At 40.8% G+C, this 21,272-nt stretch overlaps 1 protein-coding gene across 2 annotated transcripts in view; it reads left to right on the forward strand.

The window, feature by feature from the left end:
* Positions 1-21,272, forward strand: part of LOC122554293 (ERI1 exoribonuclease 3-like) — a 419,345-nt gene that overhangs the window by 47,543 nt on the left and 350,530 nt on the right. For both annotated transcript variants that reach the window (XM_087990561.1, XM_087990562.1), the window contains exons 4-5: positions 5,998-6,057; positions 8,331-8,422. In XM_087990561.1, the coding sequence (XP_087846687.1) occupies positions 5,998-6,057; positions 8,331-8,422 (152 nt within the window). The remainder of the gene's footprint in view (positions 1-5,997; positions 6,058-8,330; positions 8,423-21,272) is intronic.

The raw sequence follows: 21,272 nt of genomic DNA on the forward strand, positions 1-21,272 counted from the left end.
TCATCTGAAAATATGTTTTATAAAATTCTTTATATTTAATATATGACTTTATTTGTCAAACATTTCATATGTGACCATTATTGAATACAATGTTTAATTTGAGGCGGAGGAGTTCAATATTTTGCACATTACTTTAAGTGAAATGTTCAAAGTGCAAGCTTGCTGCTGAGAAACTGCTTGAGTATACCATGTATCTTCGGGCTGTTTGCTGAGATAATCTAAACAATCTTAGATGTTGGTTTAGTGATCTTTGGTCATGATGTGTTAATTGCTGCAGTGTCCCTTGGTTTTGGAATAAAATAAGTTTAGTTCACCTTGCAGGCTTTTGCTTTAACTGTTTGAGCAGTTAATTTGTGTGAATCAATTGAACTTCTTCCCTCTGGAGGCTGTCATTTAGTTGATAAATAATTATGTAGGAGAATTGATACAGGGACCTCCAAAGAGGTTCACTAGAAATGCACAATCCTGCAATCTACAAGATTTATCAAATTTTTTCATCCAACATCATATTTAAAAATATGAATGCAGACTGTTTCTCATTGAATACCATGCACATATAGGTAGTTAGAAGTAAAAACAGAAAATACTGGAGAAACTCAGCAGGTCTAGCAGCATCTGCAGAGCGAGAAACAGAGTTAATATTTCAAGTCCAACATGATTTCTTCCGAACCCTAAACTCAGTACATATTTTAGTAAAGCTAGTTAGAAGATTATATCTTAATTTTAAGGTAAAGTTTCCTCCAATGGGTGCAATCTAGATGAGCAGGGGCTTCATTCTTGCCAATTAAATCTTGAAACAACATAAAAGGTTGTGCATTTGTGGCTTTGACTAATATTGTCCGATTTATTTACACTGGAATCTGTGCACAAAAACAGAAGCAATCCCAGAGAATACGGGAGAAACTCAGCCCTGGCAATATCTCTATGGAGAGAGAAACAGAGTTAACATTTCCAGTCCGGTATGACTTCTTCAGAACTGAGTTCTGATTGAATTGTGTTCTGAGGGAAAGTCATACAATTCATGTGATGAAACCTCCAGGAATAGATTTAATTGCAGGTGGCAACCGATGTGTTTGGAGTCAATAATGCCCTACAGCGTGAAGGAGGCTGTTAGCAACACAAAGTCACGTGCATGTTCTCTGTTCTCCAGTCTGAGCCAACACGATGTATTCCTTCTCATTGCATAAATTGCATCAATCACTTCCCTTATCCAGCACTGGGGTGACAAACGTGGAGATGATAAAAATGTCACCTGCTCTAATCTGCATAAAGAAGTTCATAGCCACAAGTAGTGGCAGTGGCCCCCTTTCGCTCACGCTGACGCTGCAGGTCTGTCTGCAAGAGGTGACAAATTTCAAAGAGCGCTGTCTTTATAAAATAGAGGCATATTGTACACTTTCTCTGGTCTCAAATTGATTTAGAGAAATTCAGTGAGAAACTTTGTGGTATAAAACCTGCCTTTGACAAAGTATATTGTATTGGGAATGGGAAAACTTGTTTCAATAGATTTTAAGGTGACTACTCCAAATTTATATTTAAGTTACAAAACTAAGATTGGTGCCTGGATATTAGTGTTTTTGATGAAGAAGCCACTATAAGTATCTCAACATGCGATACAGCAATCGATCCTGATCTTTAAAAGATCTTTTCTATGTAGTAATAATTGAGTGCTAAAACTACCATTGCAAATGTTTATTTGGAAATGAATTATATTTCCCAGGAAAGTAGATTTAATTGTATTCTTCAGCATTATAAATCCTGTTATTTTTCTCTCTAAAATGATTATCATACCTTCATGACATTCCTAATTGGCTTCAAAATGATGGATTTCAGCACTGTTCTTGAGGGAAAATTCTGGCAGAATTTAACTGCATTTACACTTCACATTGAGGAACCTCCACGCTTTGATAGAAGTCCACTTTACTGCCTGACTGACCTTCCACCCCATTCTGAAGAGCGTTCGCAACAGTGGATATATCTTCGCATCCATCAATCAAATTACAGTATCATTGTTAGGTTGAGACAAAGTAATCTCTGTGTCTCATTTTTCTAGTTATATTCTTTTCAATTATTCTCTCTTGCCTGATGATATTTTTAATGCCTACTGCCTCAAGTCTGTCTAAGCATAATTTTAAAAAAAGCTCCCTAAATATGGTCAAATTTACAATTTTGAATTACCCTGAAATGAAACATTTCTGTTCTATTGTGATTCATAGAGCTGATTAATATTAAATGTAAAGAGAGAGAATGCATATTTTTCCTAAAACAAATGTTAATTTCTGATAAAATAAACTTGTTTATTTTTCTTGTCTAATTAAAATTACCTTAGAAATGTATGTTGTATTAACCATAGTAGTTTTTTTTTTGAGCAATTTTGTTACGTGGCCCCAGTGGAAAGAAAGAACTTGAATGCTGTCTTAACTGGTGTAACCATTCAGTACATACTTCACAAATAGTATGTTATTTCACCTGTGTTGAGATGTCACAGTGCTGTTAACTATGTGAGCATACAGTGAAAACCACAGTCAGCTCCTGGCATGTCAGCACTCTGTAAAGCAATACATATTAACTTATCATTCTTGAATTGGCTTAGGAGACTAAACTTGATCACAAGTGTCAAATGAACTAAGATGATAAATTGGATACATGTAGATGAAGCTTCTATTTGTGCTATTTATTGTACCCTGGCATGAATTTTGTTGTTTTTGTGGTCATCAAGTTGCAATATTTATGCATATTGTGGGATTATAAATTGTTTTTTCTCAGTTTTTGAAGTGCAGATGACGTTAAGGCAAATATATCATCCAGTTATATGAGGGCTCTTTTGTCAAGTGGTGTGCCTATCTCTGAGCCAGAAGGAGTACCTCCTACTCCAGAGGTGTGTAATAACATCTCTGAAAAGCTTATTAGAAATATTTTATCATCCAATTATATACAGCAAGGTGGCACAAGCAAGAACTATGATGATCTAAGTCAGTGTTTTTTTTTGGTTTTTGGGTGTGTTAGTTAAGCAATGTATATACCTTTTCCTTAAAATCCAAAACATTGCCGCCATGCTGAATTTCCATGTTGTAGCGTAGCCAGCTTCATGAGTACCTTAAGAAATATCCCAAATTAGTAATCTTTTAGGACTGGTTTTCTGCTACAGGTCTATGCCCACCAAATATAAGGTTGATACTGCACCCACCAAGACGTATTTTAAGATTGTTAACCAGGAGCAGAGAGAGGAAACTGGTATCCATAACACTTGCCTGAACTTTAACTGTACACTTGCTTGTACAGTTGGAAGGATTGTATTCCAATCGCCTCTCAATGTTTCTAAATTATTTTAATGAACCTTAAGGCAAAATAAAATGAATGTTGAAAACTAGACGGTGACTATTCTTGCAGCAGTGTAACAATATCAGTTAAGTTTGAATAACTAGTGCATAATGTTCCTACAGATCACAATAGTGATCAGCAAACTCAAAATGTTTCTTGAAATTATATTTCTTGATTAAGCGGTTATTACCTGTCGAGCAAGTGGATAATTGGATTAAATTGTCCTCTTGACCAGCTTACTGTCTGATTCAAGGAGACATATTGTTGACTTTTTTTGTTAACCAAAGAAGAGTGAATTGTTCACCTGGGATTTCTGCTTTATTTTGTTTTTCCTGTTTCAAAATTTTTTTCAAGTAACTAAAACTCTGCTAACAATAGCATATTATAGCTTCTATCTAAGATTCTGATGGTTAGAATAGATTAAAATCTAACTATGAAAGGCTTATGAAAACGTTTAAAACCTATATTCTTACTTTGCCTTCGTTCTCTCACTACAGGCCAGTTCCCTTGATGAGCTCACCCAGCTTCTGAGGATTGAGTTTCTTCCAATTGTTAATTTTGCAATTCAAAGACACACATGAATTGATAAGAACAATTAAGATATAGATCTAATTGGTGTAATGGTTGAAAACTAGCGAGAAACATATTGTTAGACATTGCTATTATGTCATATTTTTGTGACAGGAATTGTTTTTCTCTTCACTGTTCAGATGGTATATTTTTGTGGTTATTTGGAAACTCCTGAATGTTGGGTCCACTGATGTACTTCCTTAACTGATGCAATTGAAGGCTAGAGAATGGAACCAAGTAAAGGAAATGTGGTGATTCATGTCAAATTAGATACCAAAATAAAAATGATGGCGGAGACAAAAAAAAAATTGAGTTAAGGAAGATAAAATTTACCTGCAGGACTGAGGGATCATAGTTCTTTTCCAGGCTTGCAGGATTGAGTAGAATGTCAGAATCTTAAATCGAGTTATCATTTGAATCCTTCCAATAAGAAATACCAGCTGAAATGAGACTCTTTCACATTTAATTCACAACTCCAGCAATTTCTTGACACTTGTTGGCAAGTTGATACACATTTTTGTTTTGTGATGTGATTGTTGAGCAGCGCAGTTGTCCATAAATGTATGATAATTCACAACTAATGTGGTACCTCTTCCTTGCTACAAATTGCTTTTTTTAAAATGGTGGGCAATGAGAATGCTACATTATTGCCCCAACAATTTTTGAACGAATATTTCATACCTACCACTCTGAGCTCAGATATTCGTTTGTTTCTTTTGACTTAATAAGATTAGCAATGGGTCTGCAAACTTACTTTAAGCCTGAATATTTTGGTTTTATTGACAAACCTTCTGGGTGATAATTCAAACAAGATAGAAAAAGTATTTTGTTTGAGAGGGTGAAGAAAGAAAAGAGCAAAGGGACTCATTGTCAAATAGGTAAATCTGGGAAAAAAAACCTAGCCTAGTGAAATATATTTGCGTTTGGAACAATGTGGTGTCATAAATTTTTCTTGCCCTCTGTGGTCAATTTTTCTTGCCCTCTGTGGTCAAGTATTTATATTAAATTTGTCACTTTGTATGTTCACTTGCTTTGTAACAGTTTAATGTTTCATATCTAGCTTTTGTCTCTCAAATATTTTCCATTCATACCTAGTAGATATATGTAAGATTGAAAATTAGTTTAGATCACAAGGGGTTCCCATTGTTGCAACCTCAAATTATGATACATAGAGGAACCTCAATGATCTGAACGAGATGGGCAGGCACTATTTCGTTCAAGTAATTGATTACTCAATTAATTGATTTCCCTCTGGAATTCGGAGTTTTCTGTGAAGTCTGCTGCCCGTTCAAGAGACGAGGCAGCAGCAGCACATCACGTGTGAGGACACCCCCACTTCCTGAACCCATCTCTCCCCAACCCTGTCCGCTCCCAGCACTGCACACGCCCACGCCCCCCCCCCCCCCAACCCAACAGGGCAGTCAGGCTGGACATCAACAGTAAGACGCACACGCGCACACACACAAACGCGCACACACACGACTGCAATGTTTTGACAGGTTCCACCTCTGCCCTGTACAGGACAATGTTGGAGAGATTATCTGGGGAAAGGGAGTGCAGGGTTCACCCCTATGTAGAACCCCCAGGGAAAGTGTGGGTCTGTGGGGGGAGAGAGAGAGAGAGAGCGAACGGAGCCGAGTACGTTTTTTTTAATCATTTTATCCAAAAATAAAAGACACAATCTGGGTCGAAATAGCTCTTTGACGTTATGTTTCAATCGGCATCTTGAGATCCCCTTCGAATAATCCGAGTTTCAGATAATTGATATTCGGATAATCCAGATTCCTCTGTATAAGTAGATTTAACTGCCTTATGCATATTCCTCATTTATAAAGTGTTGAGATGATTTACAGATGTGGAGATTGCTAAGACAAAACTCTTAACTTTTAAGTACAATTGGATATTCTGCTCTACATTTTCATATTATCTTTGATTTTGATATTCTTTATGATAAATTATTTGTGACAGAAGTCACCTTTATAAAGTTTTTATATTTTCTTTTGTCAAATCTATGACTCTTTGAAATATTACTAATGCTTAGAGATCTCACAATCATCTAACATGTAATTTTGTCTTAACCTACTTGTAACTTGATTTCTTATTTAGCTCACAGGGATTGTTCAGTCAATGGTTGACGGAAAACCAACATTACAAGAAGCCCTTCAGGTAAATAAGATCTTATTGAGGCATTAGACTTGGATTTGAACTGTCTCTTTTGACCTCAATAATGTATCCATAATTTCAGAGTGAGCTTTTTAAAAAAAATATTAATGTATGGGCACTGTATTGGACCAATTATATTTTCATGTGGCTTTGCTAATGCTGCTCATTTTCACATAATTGCACATTGACTTGAAATGCTCAGAAAAGGGAAAATCTGGTGCTAATTATGTTTGAGGTAGGTTAAAATGTCTAGACTAGTAGGTTTTGGTAAAATTGTAAGTCAAGTCAAACATTGATTTAACTTTATAGTTGCAAGTTTTCAGTTTGTCCCTTGTTTCTTAAATCATTTTTTTAATGGAATTGATGATAAACTGTGTTACTACAACATAAACCTGCTGACAACCAATAATTATCAAGCAGGTTATTTTTGACTGTTTCATAAGTTGTGCCTTAGAACATAGAATAGAACATAGAACAATACAGCACAGAACAGGCCCTTCGGCCCACGATGTTGTGCCGAACATTTGTCCTAGCTTAAGCACCCATCCATGTACCTATCCAATTGCCGCTTAAAGGTCACCAAAGATTCTGACTCTACCACTCCCACAGGCAGCACATTCCATGCCCCCACCACTCTCTGGGTAAAGAACCCACCCCTGACATCTCCCCTATACCTTCCACCCTTTACCTTAAATTTATGTCCCCTTGTAACACTCTGTTGTACCCGGGGAAAAAGTTTATCACTGTCTACTCTATCTATTCCTCTGATCATCTTATAAACCTCTATCAAGTCACCCCTCATCCTTCGCCGTTCCAACGAGAAAAGGCCTAGCACTCTCAACCTATCCTCGTACGACCTATTCTCCATTCCAGGCAACATCCTGGTAAATCTTCTCTGCACCCTCTCCAAAGCTTCCACATCTTTCCTGAAGTGAGGCGACCAGAACTGCACACAGTACTCCAAATGGGGCCTAACCAAAGTCCTGTACAGTTGTAACATCACTTCACGTCTCTTAGTGGAAGTACTTGGAAACTGATTCCCAAATATCATGCTGGATTCCATATTAGAGGATCAATACCATGACAAATTTCTATTAATTTTACCCCCACCTCAATATTATGAGCTGTTCTCTGCCTCTGGGATAGATGAGGCCCATTCTACAGCATTTATCTTTGCCTCCGAACTGCAAAAGATACAGACTTGAGTGTATCTGGCACATAGCTAATTTAACAATGCATTGCCATACTTGGTTTGATCATATCAAACAGCAGTATGTTTGATCTCTTGTGAAACAAATGCACGCTGCTTCAACCTTGCAATGTAACAATAACTCTTTGCTTGTTTACCCTTACCAACTGTGTCTCGAAACATTTCTCCCTCACCTTTTCTATCTTTACTTGCAACAATATGTACAAGGAGTTTATGAATTTTATTATGAGTGAAATTGAAGTCATCAGTTAAGCTGCCTCCATCGTACTTCCCTTTTGCCCTCTAAGTCAACATTCAGATCAAGGTTCCCCCCAGGCCCCAGACTAGAACCTATCTTTTTCTTTGGTTTCTATCTGACTCCCCTTGTGTCCTCTCTGAATTGATATTATCCATCAGAGCCATTTTCAGTTCCCTTGATCACATTTTATGAAAATGCTGACATTCTAGTTAGTTGACTTTCAAAATGGTTCAATTTCCTCAATTACTCTACCACTTCTTTTCAAACTCATTATTGTCACCCTACCGATAAACATATTATTTATCCCTGTGTTTGTTGTGAACTACTGCCCCAACTCTAATATCATTTTCCTCTCTGAAGTTCTTGTCCACCTTGTTGCCTCACAAATCTGTGCCTGACTTTTCCAGTTTGCAAATAGATTTCCACCCTTCCCTCAACCCTAATCAAAATCATAAATCGTCTGACTGTGAACATTGTGATGTGTGCCCTCATTATCTTTCTCAATCTCATAGTCTTCAGCAATCATGATCCTGCTCGCACCATTGTAACTTTTACAGAGAATGGTATGAATAGTAGAATTTATTGTGAAGTAAGCAAAAAGATAACATTGTTTTTTTTTTAGGAGAGGATGAATGTACATAATAGGAAGAATAAAAAGAAGCAAAACGTTTTGTGCTTTAGATTTTCTGTCATATGTTTAAGTTATTGATAGAAGCATAGATAACATTTTGGAACAGAATGCTGATAAAAGTTTAGTAACCACACTCTTGCATTGGAATTAAGCGTATCTTAGTTTTATTTATTCGTCATCATATTTGCTTTTTGCAGATGGTTGATGACTGGATGAGAAAAGAAGGTTTGCTGGATCCTAAAGTCAACTCCATCTTTGTAACCTGTGGAGATTGGGATTTAAAAACAATGTAAGGAATTAGAATTTATAAAACCGGATTACGAAGTACATGCTGTGTTTATATTTCACATTGAAAATGACCAATGAATATTTTTGTTATCTGTAGCAAGTCATCACACCTGCTGGTCCTACCAAAATTTACTCTACTAATCCAAGTATTTAGCATCTTGTTTCTGACAATAACCTGTATTTTTGTATTGCTTTCTGAAGATGAAAAGAAAAAAAAACTCTAAATGCTTTACATTTAGGAGGAATAGACCTAGATTTGGAATAGAAGGAAAATATTAAATCAGGCAGATAAAAGCATTATCAATGTGGCACCTTATCAAAGAAGTTTCTTAAAGAATGGTAAGAGGTAGGAAGGTGACATCAACTAGACAATAGGGTGCAGAATGGGCTTACTGGGCTAGTACTGGTGACGAACAGAAGTAAGGGACAAAGAGTAACCTGGCTTTGAAGAGGCGAGAAGTTTTGAGCACAAGAAAAGGTTGCTGAGATAGAATGGGGTAATTTGAACCAAAAAATTTGAAATTTGTTCATGTTGTACACTGAGCATGCTGAGACTGATAATGGGATATCTTATTCCATGCAAGTGTGAATACAAGCTTTGATATTTACTTCTTTTATAACATGAGGCTGGGAGTCCAATTAAAAGAGCCTTTGAAAATTTTAAAGTAGACAGGCAGGAGGCTGGAAGAACACAGCAAGCCAGGCAGCATCAGGAGGTGGAGAAGTCGACGCTTTGGGTGTAACCCTTCTTCAGGGCTGGGGTTGGGTGTAGGGGAAGCTGCAGATACAGGAGGTGGTGGGGGCAGGGTGGTGAAATGGGGATAGTGAAGACCGGTAGAGAGTACGACTTGGTTGGTCAATGAGAGGAATGAATTCGGTAGGTGGCTAGGAGGGGTGGAAGGGAGGGGGAGGAGCTAGGGAGGGAATTGGGAGTGGGAAGGAAAGTTATTTGAAATTGGAGAACTCCATATTGAGTCCTCCGGGCTGTTGGCTGCCCAGGCGGAAGATGAGGTATTGTTCCTCCAATTTGTGGTTTGGTTCATTGTGGCAATGGAGGAGGCTAAGGATGGTCATGTTGGAAAGGGAGTGGGAAGGGAAATTAAAATGGGTGGTGACTGGGAGGTCTGATCAGCCCCTGCGGGCCTAGCTGAGAAACTCTGCAAACTGTTCCCTGAGTTTACGTTTGGTCTCCCCGATTTAAGTCTTGAAATGAAATATTTCTGAGTTAAGGCTTCAACTATGAAGAGGTAGGTAGAGTGTGAAAAGGAAGAAAGTAGTCTTGCTCGTTGGGGGTTTATGAGATTGAATTGATATTTTTCACATTTAGATTGAGTTTGAATTGGCAGATAGGAACAGAGTCAATATCTCTATCTTCTAACAGAAACAAAAGATGATTGTCTTTTTAAAAAAAATATTGGATTACAGCCCAAGTGCAACAGAACTGTAATCTCTACTGCTTGAAAGAACAAGGACAGCAGTAAATAAGGATGCATGGGAACACCATTTGCAAATCTCTTGCAAGACTTACACTATCCTGTTTTGGATTTTATTTTGTTTATTCAATGATTGTAGGCACCATTTGTCACCTATCCTGAATTGCCCTTGAACTAGGCAGTTTCAGAGAGCAGATTGGAGTCAACGACATTGTTGTGGATATTGAATTACATGTAGGCCAGATCAATTAAGGATAGTAGATTTCCTTCCCTAAAGGACATTAGTAGACCAGATTGTTTTTTACGACAGCAGTGAAAGTTGTCATGGTCAGTATTACTGAGACTTGATTGATATTCCAGATTTTGTTAATTGCATTTAAATTCCACCAATTTGTACTCCATTCCCAATATCAGCCGAGCCATTGTGATCATTAATGTGGGAGGTGATGGATCTGGGTGGGATGCTGTTCGACAGGAGACTCAATAAGCCGAATGGCCTCTATGTGCACTGTAGGGATTCATGATTCTAATGTCCTTTTTTGATCTGCGCCAGATACGTTTTGCTAGCATCAATGAGAAACATTAAGTTATGAAATGTACTTGCAGTTGTCATATTGTATTTGCTGCACATAAGCATTGAATTTATACAAGTAAACATGCTGCATAATAAATCATGTGAATACTGTGTCACAAATTACATGCATGCTTGCACAAGTGTGGAGAATCGGAGTTTCAGTGAATGTTGGCAGCCAGTGTATAACTTAATACATGTATTATATCCACCAGCTGATGTAGTCCCAGCTAGCCCCCCATAAAATCTAAAAATCGAAGGTTAGTTTTGACATCATGGTGCACATGTAAATCTAGGTTATGTGTCACATTCACCTGTTATACTGAAGCCTCCCTACTCATTGGCTTAATACAATGAATGTCAACAAATGAAGAGGATTATTAATGGGGGACATGATGAATCTAGAAATTAATGTTCGGCAACATGCTGGGATTTTGTTGTTGAATTGTCAATACTCTGGATATAGAGTTTAGTGTAATAGTCAAGGCATTAGTGACTTTTGGGGCTTAATTTATTTGTTCAAATTAATATTAACGGCTGGTAACAATCTCATGGTTATTACTGTTAACATCCTAATAGCAGTATTGTTTCAGCAGCTGCAATCTTTTAAAGGGACTTTCCTGAGCCAGTGGGACACTTGCTTGTTTCAGGCAGGGCATCTTTTGATTTATGGAAATCAATTTTTGTGACATTAGTAGGGCACTAATTACAATTTCCACTGACATGGATGAACCCCATTAATTTGGTTGGTTGGATGCTGCACAACGAGTACAGAAATATTTTTGAGGTTTTTTAAATGAAGTCAGTGTAGCTCCTGCTCACTTTCCAGAAATTCTGAAGGACAATGCTGATTTGAGATAATAGATTAATAGACATCTGCAGCATAGATAAAAGCCCTTTGGCCCATTGCATCCACGCCAATCAGAAACAATTGCCTAACTATTCAAATTTTATACCTTGGCATCGCAAGTGTGAATCTAAATACTTCTTAAATGTTTTGAGGGTTTCTGCCTCTACGACCACATCACTTACATCACCTCATCTCCTCTATCACCAGGACCTTTGAAATGCTGTGCTGTCTGAGTTGCCTGATTAATGATGTGACCAAAGGCTGGCAAGTTGCAGTGGGATGCCCATATAGAAACAGGCCATTTGGTCCATAAAGCCCAGACCAACCCTCTGAAGAACATTATACCCAGACACCGTTTCCCCACCCCCCCCACCCAATCTTATCCCTGTAATCCTGCATTTCCCATGGATAATCCACCTAGCCTGTACATTCCTAGACACTATGGGGAACTTTAGCATGGTCAATCCACTTAACCTGCACATTTCTGGACAGGTGTCATGGGTCCGACATCTTGGGGGTGGTTTGGAAAAGAAATCTGATGTCCTCTAACTGATTTTGGCCTCCCCCAGTAAAACGTTTAATAAGCTGCCTGTAAGTTTAAAAACCTAATCTTACTCTGGAGGCTCATTTCCATGCACACAATGTCCTGTTATAAAAAGTAACTCGTTTTGTCTCTTAATTCATTCATACTTTTGCCTTTGGTTGGCATTTCTCTGTCAAAGTCATCAATTTTTTTCAGGATTTAAAATAATGAATGGGTCAGAAAGTTGACATAGAGAAGATATTTTCACTGGTGACTGAGTTCAAAATTTGTCTATAAACATTGAGGTTATTACTCTTGTAAATCCAATGAGAAATTCAGGAAAATTCTTTCCTCAGTGGTGATGATGCAAAAATTGCTGCCATGTGAGGAAGTAAGATAGCTGGTTCTCCTTTAAATGTATCTAAGTTCATGAGGGTGAAAGGTATAGAAGATAGATCTAGTTGGTAGGATTAGATGATTTTGCTTTGGAAGAGGCTTAATGTAGAACATAAGCACCAGTGGGGCTGAATGGCCTATTTCTGTACTGAACTTTCTCTGGAATAAATTTTTACCACAGCAACTTGCACCAAATTTGAACAGAAAAATATGCACAAGTTAAACTTTGGGTGGACTTTCATAGGGGTCTAAGTGACATGGGCTACGAGAAGATCTGTGGCTGAATCAAATGCAAAGTTCAGTAACGCCAATCTTGACACTAGGTACATCTCACCGCATCTTTTATGCGTTTGCTGAGTGGCAAGGTGAGTTTCTCACGAGGCAACTGTGTGTTGCCAATTAAAGAGGATTATAGATTATTAAACACCTCATTAATGCTGCAATTGGCCTCATTAATATTCAACTTTCTATATTATCAAATATGCCTGGACACTCTATTCGTCAAGAACTCTTGACATGAAATTCAGAGTCATCATGAGGACTTCATCTCACCACAAGGAGTTTCCAGGCTGTCAAACAGCATCTCAAGGCATGATCCACAGGCACCAGACCCCCACACTATTCATTCACAGACATTGGCATCTGGCATTTGCCAACCTCTCAGGACCACAATGGCACTTCTCCAATACATGTACGGGATGCTCAAGAAGCACAGACCTGTGTTGCAAGTTGAACTGGCAACTAGGGTTGAAAGGCTGCTACAAGGATACTTTGTGCACAGAGACAGGTGCTGCATTGTGGGAAAGCAAATCTTAGCAGGACTTATACACGTAATGGTAAGGTCTGAGGGAGTGTTGCTGAACAAAGAGACCTTGGAGTGCAGGTTCATAGCTCCTTGAAAGTGGAGTCGCAGGTAGATAGGATAGTGAAGAAGGCATTTGGTATGCTTTCCTTTATTGGTCAGACTATTGCGTACAGGAGTTGGGAGGTCATGTTGTGGCTGTACAGGACATTGGTTAGGCCACTATTGGAATATTGCATGCAATTCTGGTCTCTTTCCTATCAGAAAGATGTTGTGAAACATGAAAGGGTTCAGAAAAGATTTACAAGGATGTTGCCAGGGTTGGAGGATTTGAGCTATAGGGAGAGGTTGAATAGGTGAAGGCTGTTTTCCTTGGAGTGTCGGAGGCTGAGGGATGACTTTATAGAGGTTTATAAAATCATGAGGGGCATGGATAGGGTAAGTAGACAAAGTCTTTTCACTGGGATGGTGGGGGAGTCCAGAACCAGAGGGCATAGGTTTAGGGTGAGAGTGGGAAGATATAAAAGAGACCTAAGGGGCAACTTTCTCACGCAGAGGGTGGTACATATATGAAAGGAGCTGCCAGAGGAAGTGGTGGAGGCTAGTACGATTGCAACATTTAAAAGGCATCTGGATGGGTTTATGATTAGGAAGAGTTTGGAGGGATATGGGCTAGGTGCTGGCAGATGGGACTAGATTGGGTGGGTTATCTGGTCGGCATGGATGAGTTGGACCGAAGGATCTGTCTCCGTGCTGCACATCTCTATGACTCTATGACAAGTCTCCGCTCAAGAATTGGATCAGGCTGCATCTTAGTTTCCTCTTTTGCTCCATTAGCACTTGCACTTAGTACCTACATGCATGCTCGCAACATCCCTGCTTTGCCATTCCATGCCTGTTGATGTGTTGACATTTGAACCAGAAACAAAGGCTTTCAGTACTGCCGTATTGACATGCTATCTTGTGCAGGTACACAGGCTGCTTGTCTTTCTTGTCATTTGAAATCTGTCCAAAAACCGGAGTCAAATCTCGATGTTCACCCTGAAATGTCAATCTAATCCCAGTTTATGCCGTCTGCCCCGTACAGCAAACACAAAATCAGGTAGCCATGTTGGAAGTTGGTGGGAGCTAGTCTCAATCCGGTCAAGGGGTAAAGCTGCTGTCTGTCAGTTTTTCTGTTACTGTCGGTAATGGCCACAGTCTGAACACAGTGCAGAGGCTTAGCGTTGTCAGTTGGCTGCATGGGACACTTGTAGTCGGGGGACTAGTAACTGTCTGTTGTCTGAAGAGTGAGTGTGAGTGGATGGACAATCTTGTGTGACCAGCATAAGCAGTGAGAGGAAACTCATATTGTTAGTCAGCAAGCTGCTAAGACAACAGTCAGGGATCTGGTCAGTTTTCTCGAGCCTACATGTTGATGTTAGTTAGAGCCCTGTGGCAAATACAGTCCTGGTGGTCTGTCTGTCGATTGTTCAGAAGGGTGTAAGGGATACCGTAAGGACAGCAGGGACAAAAGTGCTGGAAGAGTTGTTTGGGGTGGGAAAGCAGATGAATTTGCAAAGGAAAGGACATGGATGGTGAAGGAGAATCTGTGTACATGAGGGGCATGCACGAAGGCATTGGAGGGCATGAAATCTTATAATGATTGTGGTGGGTTTGGTGGTGAGGGGAGTTGGAGGAGGGATGGTGGTGTGGTCATGACAATGAGCATCACTGTAGTGTCCGCAGGATGGGCATCGTTAAGGTTTAACGCTGGGCTTCAGGTGACTGGAAGAACAGTAAGTCATAGTTAAATATGGAGCTGAAAATGTGTTGCTGGACAATGAACTCATCTCTGTACATTGTCTCAGCTTGCTCCTGCCCCACCGAACTCATCTCTGCATACCTTGACACGGTCCTGTCCCTCTTAGTCCAAGAACTCCCCACCTACATTCGGGACACCACCCATGCCCTCCACCTCCTCCATGATTTTCGCTTCCCCGGTCCCCAACGCCTTATCTTCACCATGGACATCCAGTCCCTGTACACCTCCATCCCCCATCACGAAGGACTCAAAGCCCTCCGCTTCTTCCTTTCCCGCCGTACCAACCAGTACCCTTCCACTGACACCCTCCTTCGACTGACTGAACTGGTCCTCACCCTGAACAACTTCTCTTTCCAATCCTCCCACTTCCTCCAAACGGAAGGAGTAGCCATGGGCACCCGCATGGGCCCCAGCTATGCCTGCCTCTTCGTAGGATATGTGGAACAGTCCATCTTCCGCAACTACACTGGCCCCACCCCCCACCTTTTCCTCCGCTAAATAGATGACTGTATCGGTGTCGCCTCGTGCTCCCACGAGGAGGTTGAACAGTTCATCCACTTCACCAACACCTTCCACCCCGACCTCAAATTCACCTGGACAGTCTCAGATTCCTCCCTCCCCTCCCCTTCCTCGACCTTTCTATTTCTATCTCAGGCGACCGAATCAACACGGACATCTACTACAATACGACCGACTCCCACAGCTACCTGGACTACACCTCCTCCCACCCTGACCCCTGTAAAAACGCCATCCCATTCTCCCAATTCCTTCGTCTCCGCCGCATCTGCTCCCAGGAGGACCAGTTCCAAAAACGTACAACCCAGATGGCCTCCTTCTTCAAAGGACCGCAATTTCCCCACCAACCTGGTCGACGATACCCTCCACCGCATCTCTTCCACTTCCCGCTCCTCCGCCCTTGAGCCCCGCCCCTCCAACCGCCATCAGGACAGAACCCCACTGGTCCTCACCTACCAATCTCCATGTACAGCGTATCATTCGCCGTCATTTCCACCACCTCCAAACGGACCCCACTACCAAGGATATATTTTCCTCCCCTCCCCTATCAGTGTTCCGTAAAGACCACTCCCTCCGTGACTCCCTCGTCAGATCCACACTCCCCACCAACCAACCTCCACTCCTGGCACCTTCCCCTGCAACCGCAGGAGGTGCAAGACTTGCGCCCACACCTCCCCCCTCACTTCCCTCCAAGGCCCCAAAGGAAATTTCCATATCCGCCACAAATTCACCTGCACTCCACACACACCATCTATTGCATCCGCTGCACCCGATGTGGCCTCCTCTATATTGGGGAGACAGGCCGCCTACTTGCGGAGCATTTCAGAGAACACCTCTGGGACACCCGGACCAACCAACCTGTGGCTCAACACTTCAACTCCCCTCCCACTCCACCAAGGATATGCAGGTCTTTGGACTCCTCCATCGCCAGACCACAACAACACGACGGTTGGAGGAAGAGCGCCTCATCTTCCGCCTAGGAACCCTCCAACCACAAGGGATGAACTCTGATTTCACCAGCTTTCTCCCCCCATCTTGTCTCCGTCAAATCCCTCGAGCTCAGCACTGTCTTCCTACCTGCAATCTTCTTCCTGACCTCTCTGCCCCCACCCCACTCTGACCTATCACCCTCACCTTGACCTCTTTCCACCTATCGCATTTCCAACTCCCTTCCCCCAAGTCCCTCCTCCCTACCTTTTATTTTAGCCTGCTGGACACACTTTCCTCATTCCTGAAGAAGGGCTTATGCCCGAAACGTCGATTCTCCTGTTCCCTGGATGCTGCCTGACCTGCTGCGCTGTTCCCGCAACACATTTTCAGCTCTGATCTCCAGCATCTGCAGACCTCACTTTCTCCTCACAGTTAAATATAGAGACTGTCACCATGGAAGGGATGTGTGGAAATGGGCTGTCAGTAGTGTGACATTAAAGGAAACATGGAAGTTCTGGGAGGATACTTGGTCACCAAATGTAGAGCAGTGTTGATGGTGTCCACTATGATGTTGTTCCCTGCTATCAATTGCCATTCTGTTGACACAAAGTGCTACCAGAAAATGGTTGGTTCAACATCCTTTGTGGACAGAATCAATGTCAGTTTGATGGGTGAAAATGTGGAAGTCATGTTTGCTTGATGCTAGGATATCGATAAACAAATACATTAAATAAACATTTGCAATCATTTCTTTGTCCATTTGCTCTGCATGCAGAGTGGAGATGTTTAGGGGTGAAAGGTAATTTGCGCCATGCCATTTGTGCTTGCAAATTGAACACTGGCATCTCAGTGATAAGAATTTAGGAGCAATGATGTACAAAAAAGGCCAAAGATGAACCATTGTTCATCAGCTTTCCAAAGGTGGTGGCACCATTTCTCCTCCTTTTGGCAGTTAATGGTGATCTGCACTGATAAGAACTTAGAAACCGCAGTAGACCCCAAGCTTGTTCCACCATTTAATGAGATCCTGGCTGACCTGTGGCCTAACACTCTATACATGTGGCTTTGGCCCAGTGGAAACAGTTTATCTTTATCTATCATGTCTTATTATGTCACCATCTTGCTGGAAAAGCACAGCCGGTCAAGCAGCATCTGAGCAGCAAGAGAGTCGACGTTTCGAACATAAACTCTTCATCCCTTGGATGTTGCTTGACTGGCTTTTCCAGCATTACACTTTTTGACTTTGATTTCCAGCATGTGCAGTCCTCACTTTCTGCTCTGCTACTCTCTTAAAGACTGTGATCAGTTTCCCCTTAACCTTCTAAATTCAAGAGAAAATGGGCCTAATTTGTTTAACCTCTCCTCATACCCTGACAGTTGCCATGACTACTACATCCTGGAGCACTCACTCAACACCTGGTGCATTTGACTGTCCAAATGCCTTATAACTATGGTTCTGGAGGACAAGAGCTACCCAGTGTGACCCTGGCTCACTGCACAACCCACTGACTGATGCAGACCTTAGACCAGAGCTCTGGTGCAGCAGTTTCATTGCTTGAGCTGGTGGTGTACTATAATTCAAACAGAGTGTATCACATCATCCTGGTGTGCTTTCCTGTGTACAACAAGGCACAGAGGAACTGGGGAAATGGGAGCTTCTGAAGGGAGGATGGGGACACTGGCGAGGGTGAAGCTGCACAATCCATGACAGAGCTCAGATTAGCGGCAGTATTGCAAGCCAGACTGACCTCATTGCTGCACCCAGCTCTCATCGCTTGGAAGTGGGTGTCAGACTATCATGGACTGTAAAGTTGGCATTGGTGGTCATGCCAGAATTTGGTTTGTATGAAGTGTTGGTGAACTTAAGCTACTATCAATTTTGTGTTCTCTTTAGCTATCTGGAAATGAGAGGTCATGTTTGGATTTATCCGATTTTTTTTTTTAATTTTTAAATTTTTTTTGCATTAGTGTACTGGAAAATTACAAGTTGTGGGTCAACAATGAGCACTGGTGACAGAGTAGCAGTAATCCAGAGGTTGTCCAGATGAGATATAGAGTAGAATGGAATAGTAATTTACTGTCACTTTGTATTTTTACAAAAAAATGCAGTGAAAAGTGTTTAAGTCACCATACTCTGGCACCTATATTAATAAGAGATCATATATTAAAAAATTAAAACAAAGTCTATCTTTGTTAAAAAGCATGTAGCTATGGGTAGTTAACATATGTGGCGTGTTGGTTGACCAGCGGCAAGGTTGAGAGAATGAGACTATATGCAAAAGACTGTGAACAACACTGGCTATGAGCTGTGGGCAGCGTGGTTTTGTGGCTGCTATGCCATTATGTTGCTGGTGTAGATAATGACAGTTTGGCAATGCTACTCCAGATGCACAGTGGCTTTTCAAACTGGCGCATATGCAAAGAATGCTGGTCCTTTGGTGGACATCTGCTGAATGTTTGTGTGTAACACAAGTGTTCAAATTTGTTCATTTTGTGCAGTATTTTTCTTTTTTATTCATGCGCTGGTAACTGGAAGGACACGGAAAGGTCTTAAAATATTCAGTATGGGCCGGGGGAGGGACAAACCAATGGAGGTAATGAAGGGATGCACATTGATTTGTATTCTTTGGAGCCTCTTGGGTCATTGGGGTGCCCTGCAGTATAATTGGGCAACTAGTAGAACCAAGCTGCTCCAGGCACTACCGGATAACAAAAGTGATGCACTTCACTTAGATCACTTTAATTCGTAGCCACTTTACAATCACATACGATGTTTTGGTATAATTTTGTGCTGAACAGAAAAATCAATTGACAGCAGTCGCTCAGTGCATTTCAATGCAAAGCGGCTGCAACACAGATAAGAAAACTGAAATAGCAGCTGGTCTGTAAAAGAGAGCACGTGTATCAGGAGTGATTTAGAAGTTAAGATGTAAGTAAATAAATTACCACAATAAAATATAAATAAATTTAAGAAGAAAAATTACCAAGAAGAAATAATTACAGAAATTCAAATGGGGAATTAACATAGGTTTGCTTTATTATAGAATATAGACTTATTAAATGCAATAGATGCTGTAAAGTTTTTCTGTTAGTGTTGTAATTAGTTTTCAATCCCCCTTCGGAAACAAAATGGACATGTAATTAGCATAATAATTAGCTCTAATTGAGCTTCGGTAAATCTTCAGTACTGTTTTGAAACCTTTTATTTATTTTGGAATAAAATTAGCCATGCAGTTTTTTTTTGTATTCCTTTTAAAGCAAGCAAAATGATTCTGTGTCCTCCCCTTTTTTTTTGTACCTGCAATATCAATTAAATCTCGGTGAATATTTATATCAAAGCTGAAAATTGGACATTTCTGTTTCACAATTTGTGCTCAGCATCCAAATTGATTATTTACACCTTGGATTAGAGGCAGATTAAATCTCTCTCTGCTGTGAATTGGGAGTAAAATTTGTCTTTGACAGGAGCGAAACAGGCAATAAGGAATCAACACCTGGTTTACCTAGCTGGTACTTGTTCACAATTGTGTTTAATTTTGGCAGCATTGCCACAACTTAGCAAAATTATGCAGTAGATTGATTTGTGATCAGAAAATTACTTCTAAGACTAAGCACTCTACATCAGAACTATATTCATTGGAGTTTAGAAGAATAAGGGGTCCAGTGACTTGGTAATGGGGATACCAGCCTTCGAGAGTTATTTCAGTGGCAATGAAAGAAAAATACACCCCTGAAGAGATTTGCTCACAACAGACGTGTATCAGTTGGGATAAGCATTTTTGGCACTTTGCAGCTATTTGGGAGGATTGACTCATTTTATCCTGCCATCGAAGACTAGGCCCAGTATGTGGAAAGAATGCGTTATTTTTTACAGACAAATGACATTGGAGTAGACGAAAAGGAACAAATAATTCTCAGCTGTTAGGAGCCTAACTTTGCTGGAGGCACCAGATACTAAAACCTTGACAGGTTTAGCTAAGCAATAGAACGATCCCAATCCTCCTCTACTTCTGAGACGCTATCGGTTTTACTTGACAGTTCAAGAGCCAGGGAATTCATGGTTCAGATGACTGACAGAAGAATATGATTTTAGTTTAACCCTAAATGAGATGCTGAGAGACCATTTGGTATGTGGGAAAAATGATGTGACCATGCAAAAGCACCTTCTAGGTGAAGCCCAACTAGACTTCAGTCAGACACCCCTGCATCTGACTTTGTTGTTAGAAAATGCGGCAAGTGGAGCATATGAGTTACAGGACGTGCCAATGGAAGTGGACACCCTGGCCAGGCTGACTGAGTTTGGGGAACACCACTTGAGTGAAGGCAGTTGCATAGCCTCACTTGGGACATATCCTGAAAGGCACGACACTAGATCAGCCCACAGCAAAACCCAAAACAAAGCCAAACTTTTGCCAAACGGTTAAACTTTACTTGCGAATCTGGGCTGGCAGGCCATTGTTGTTGCTGCCAGTATACAACAACAAAAGAGTCCCAGTAGGCCTGAATTGAGTAAGAGAACTCATAGGTCAGTATCCAGGTGAGTGAACACCCTGGAAAGTCCACCTACAACTCATTTGGAACAGTTGGATTGTGTAGCAACATCTAAACCAGAATCAATCAAAATAACTCTGGTTAAATGGTCACTCAGTTCTCATGGAGATTGGCACAGCTGTAGGGGTGATTGCAGAACTAGTCTTTAACAACATTTGCTCTGGACTCCAACCTTTAAGTTTGCCTAAGACCTCAGCCAGGCTGAGAATCTCTACTGGGGAATCCCTACAGATTATGGATACAACTTCGGTTCCAGTTTTTATATGAAGCAGTAGGTTCAGTTACGACTGATTGTAGTAAAAGGCTCAGGCACAAGCTTGATGGGATGAAATTGGTTAAGAAAGACTCAGCTTGATTGGCTCAACATATTTTGATTGCAAAATGGCTGCCTGAATGAAGTCCTAATTAAATATCCAGACCTTTTTCAGGAAGGTTTAGGGACTATCAAAGGAGCCACCTTAAATAGAGTCATAGA

The sequence above is a fragment of the Chiloscyllium plagiosum genome, unplaced genomic scaffold, assembly GCF_037043375.1.
Source record: "Chiloscyllium plagiosum isolate Xiang-an unplaced genomic scaffold, Cpla_swu_hap1 HiC_scaffold_9, whole genome shotgun sequence".
NCBI classification, from domain to species: Eukaryota; Metazoa; Chordata; class Chondrichthyes; order Orectolobiformes; family Hemiscylliidae; genus Chiloscyllium; species Chiloscyllium plagiosum.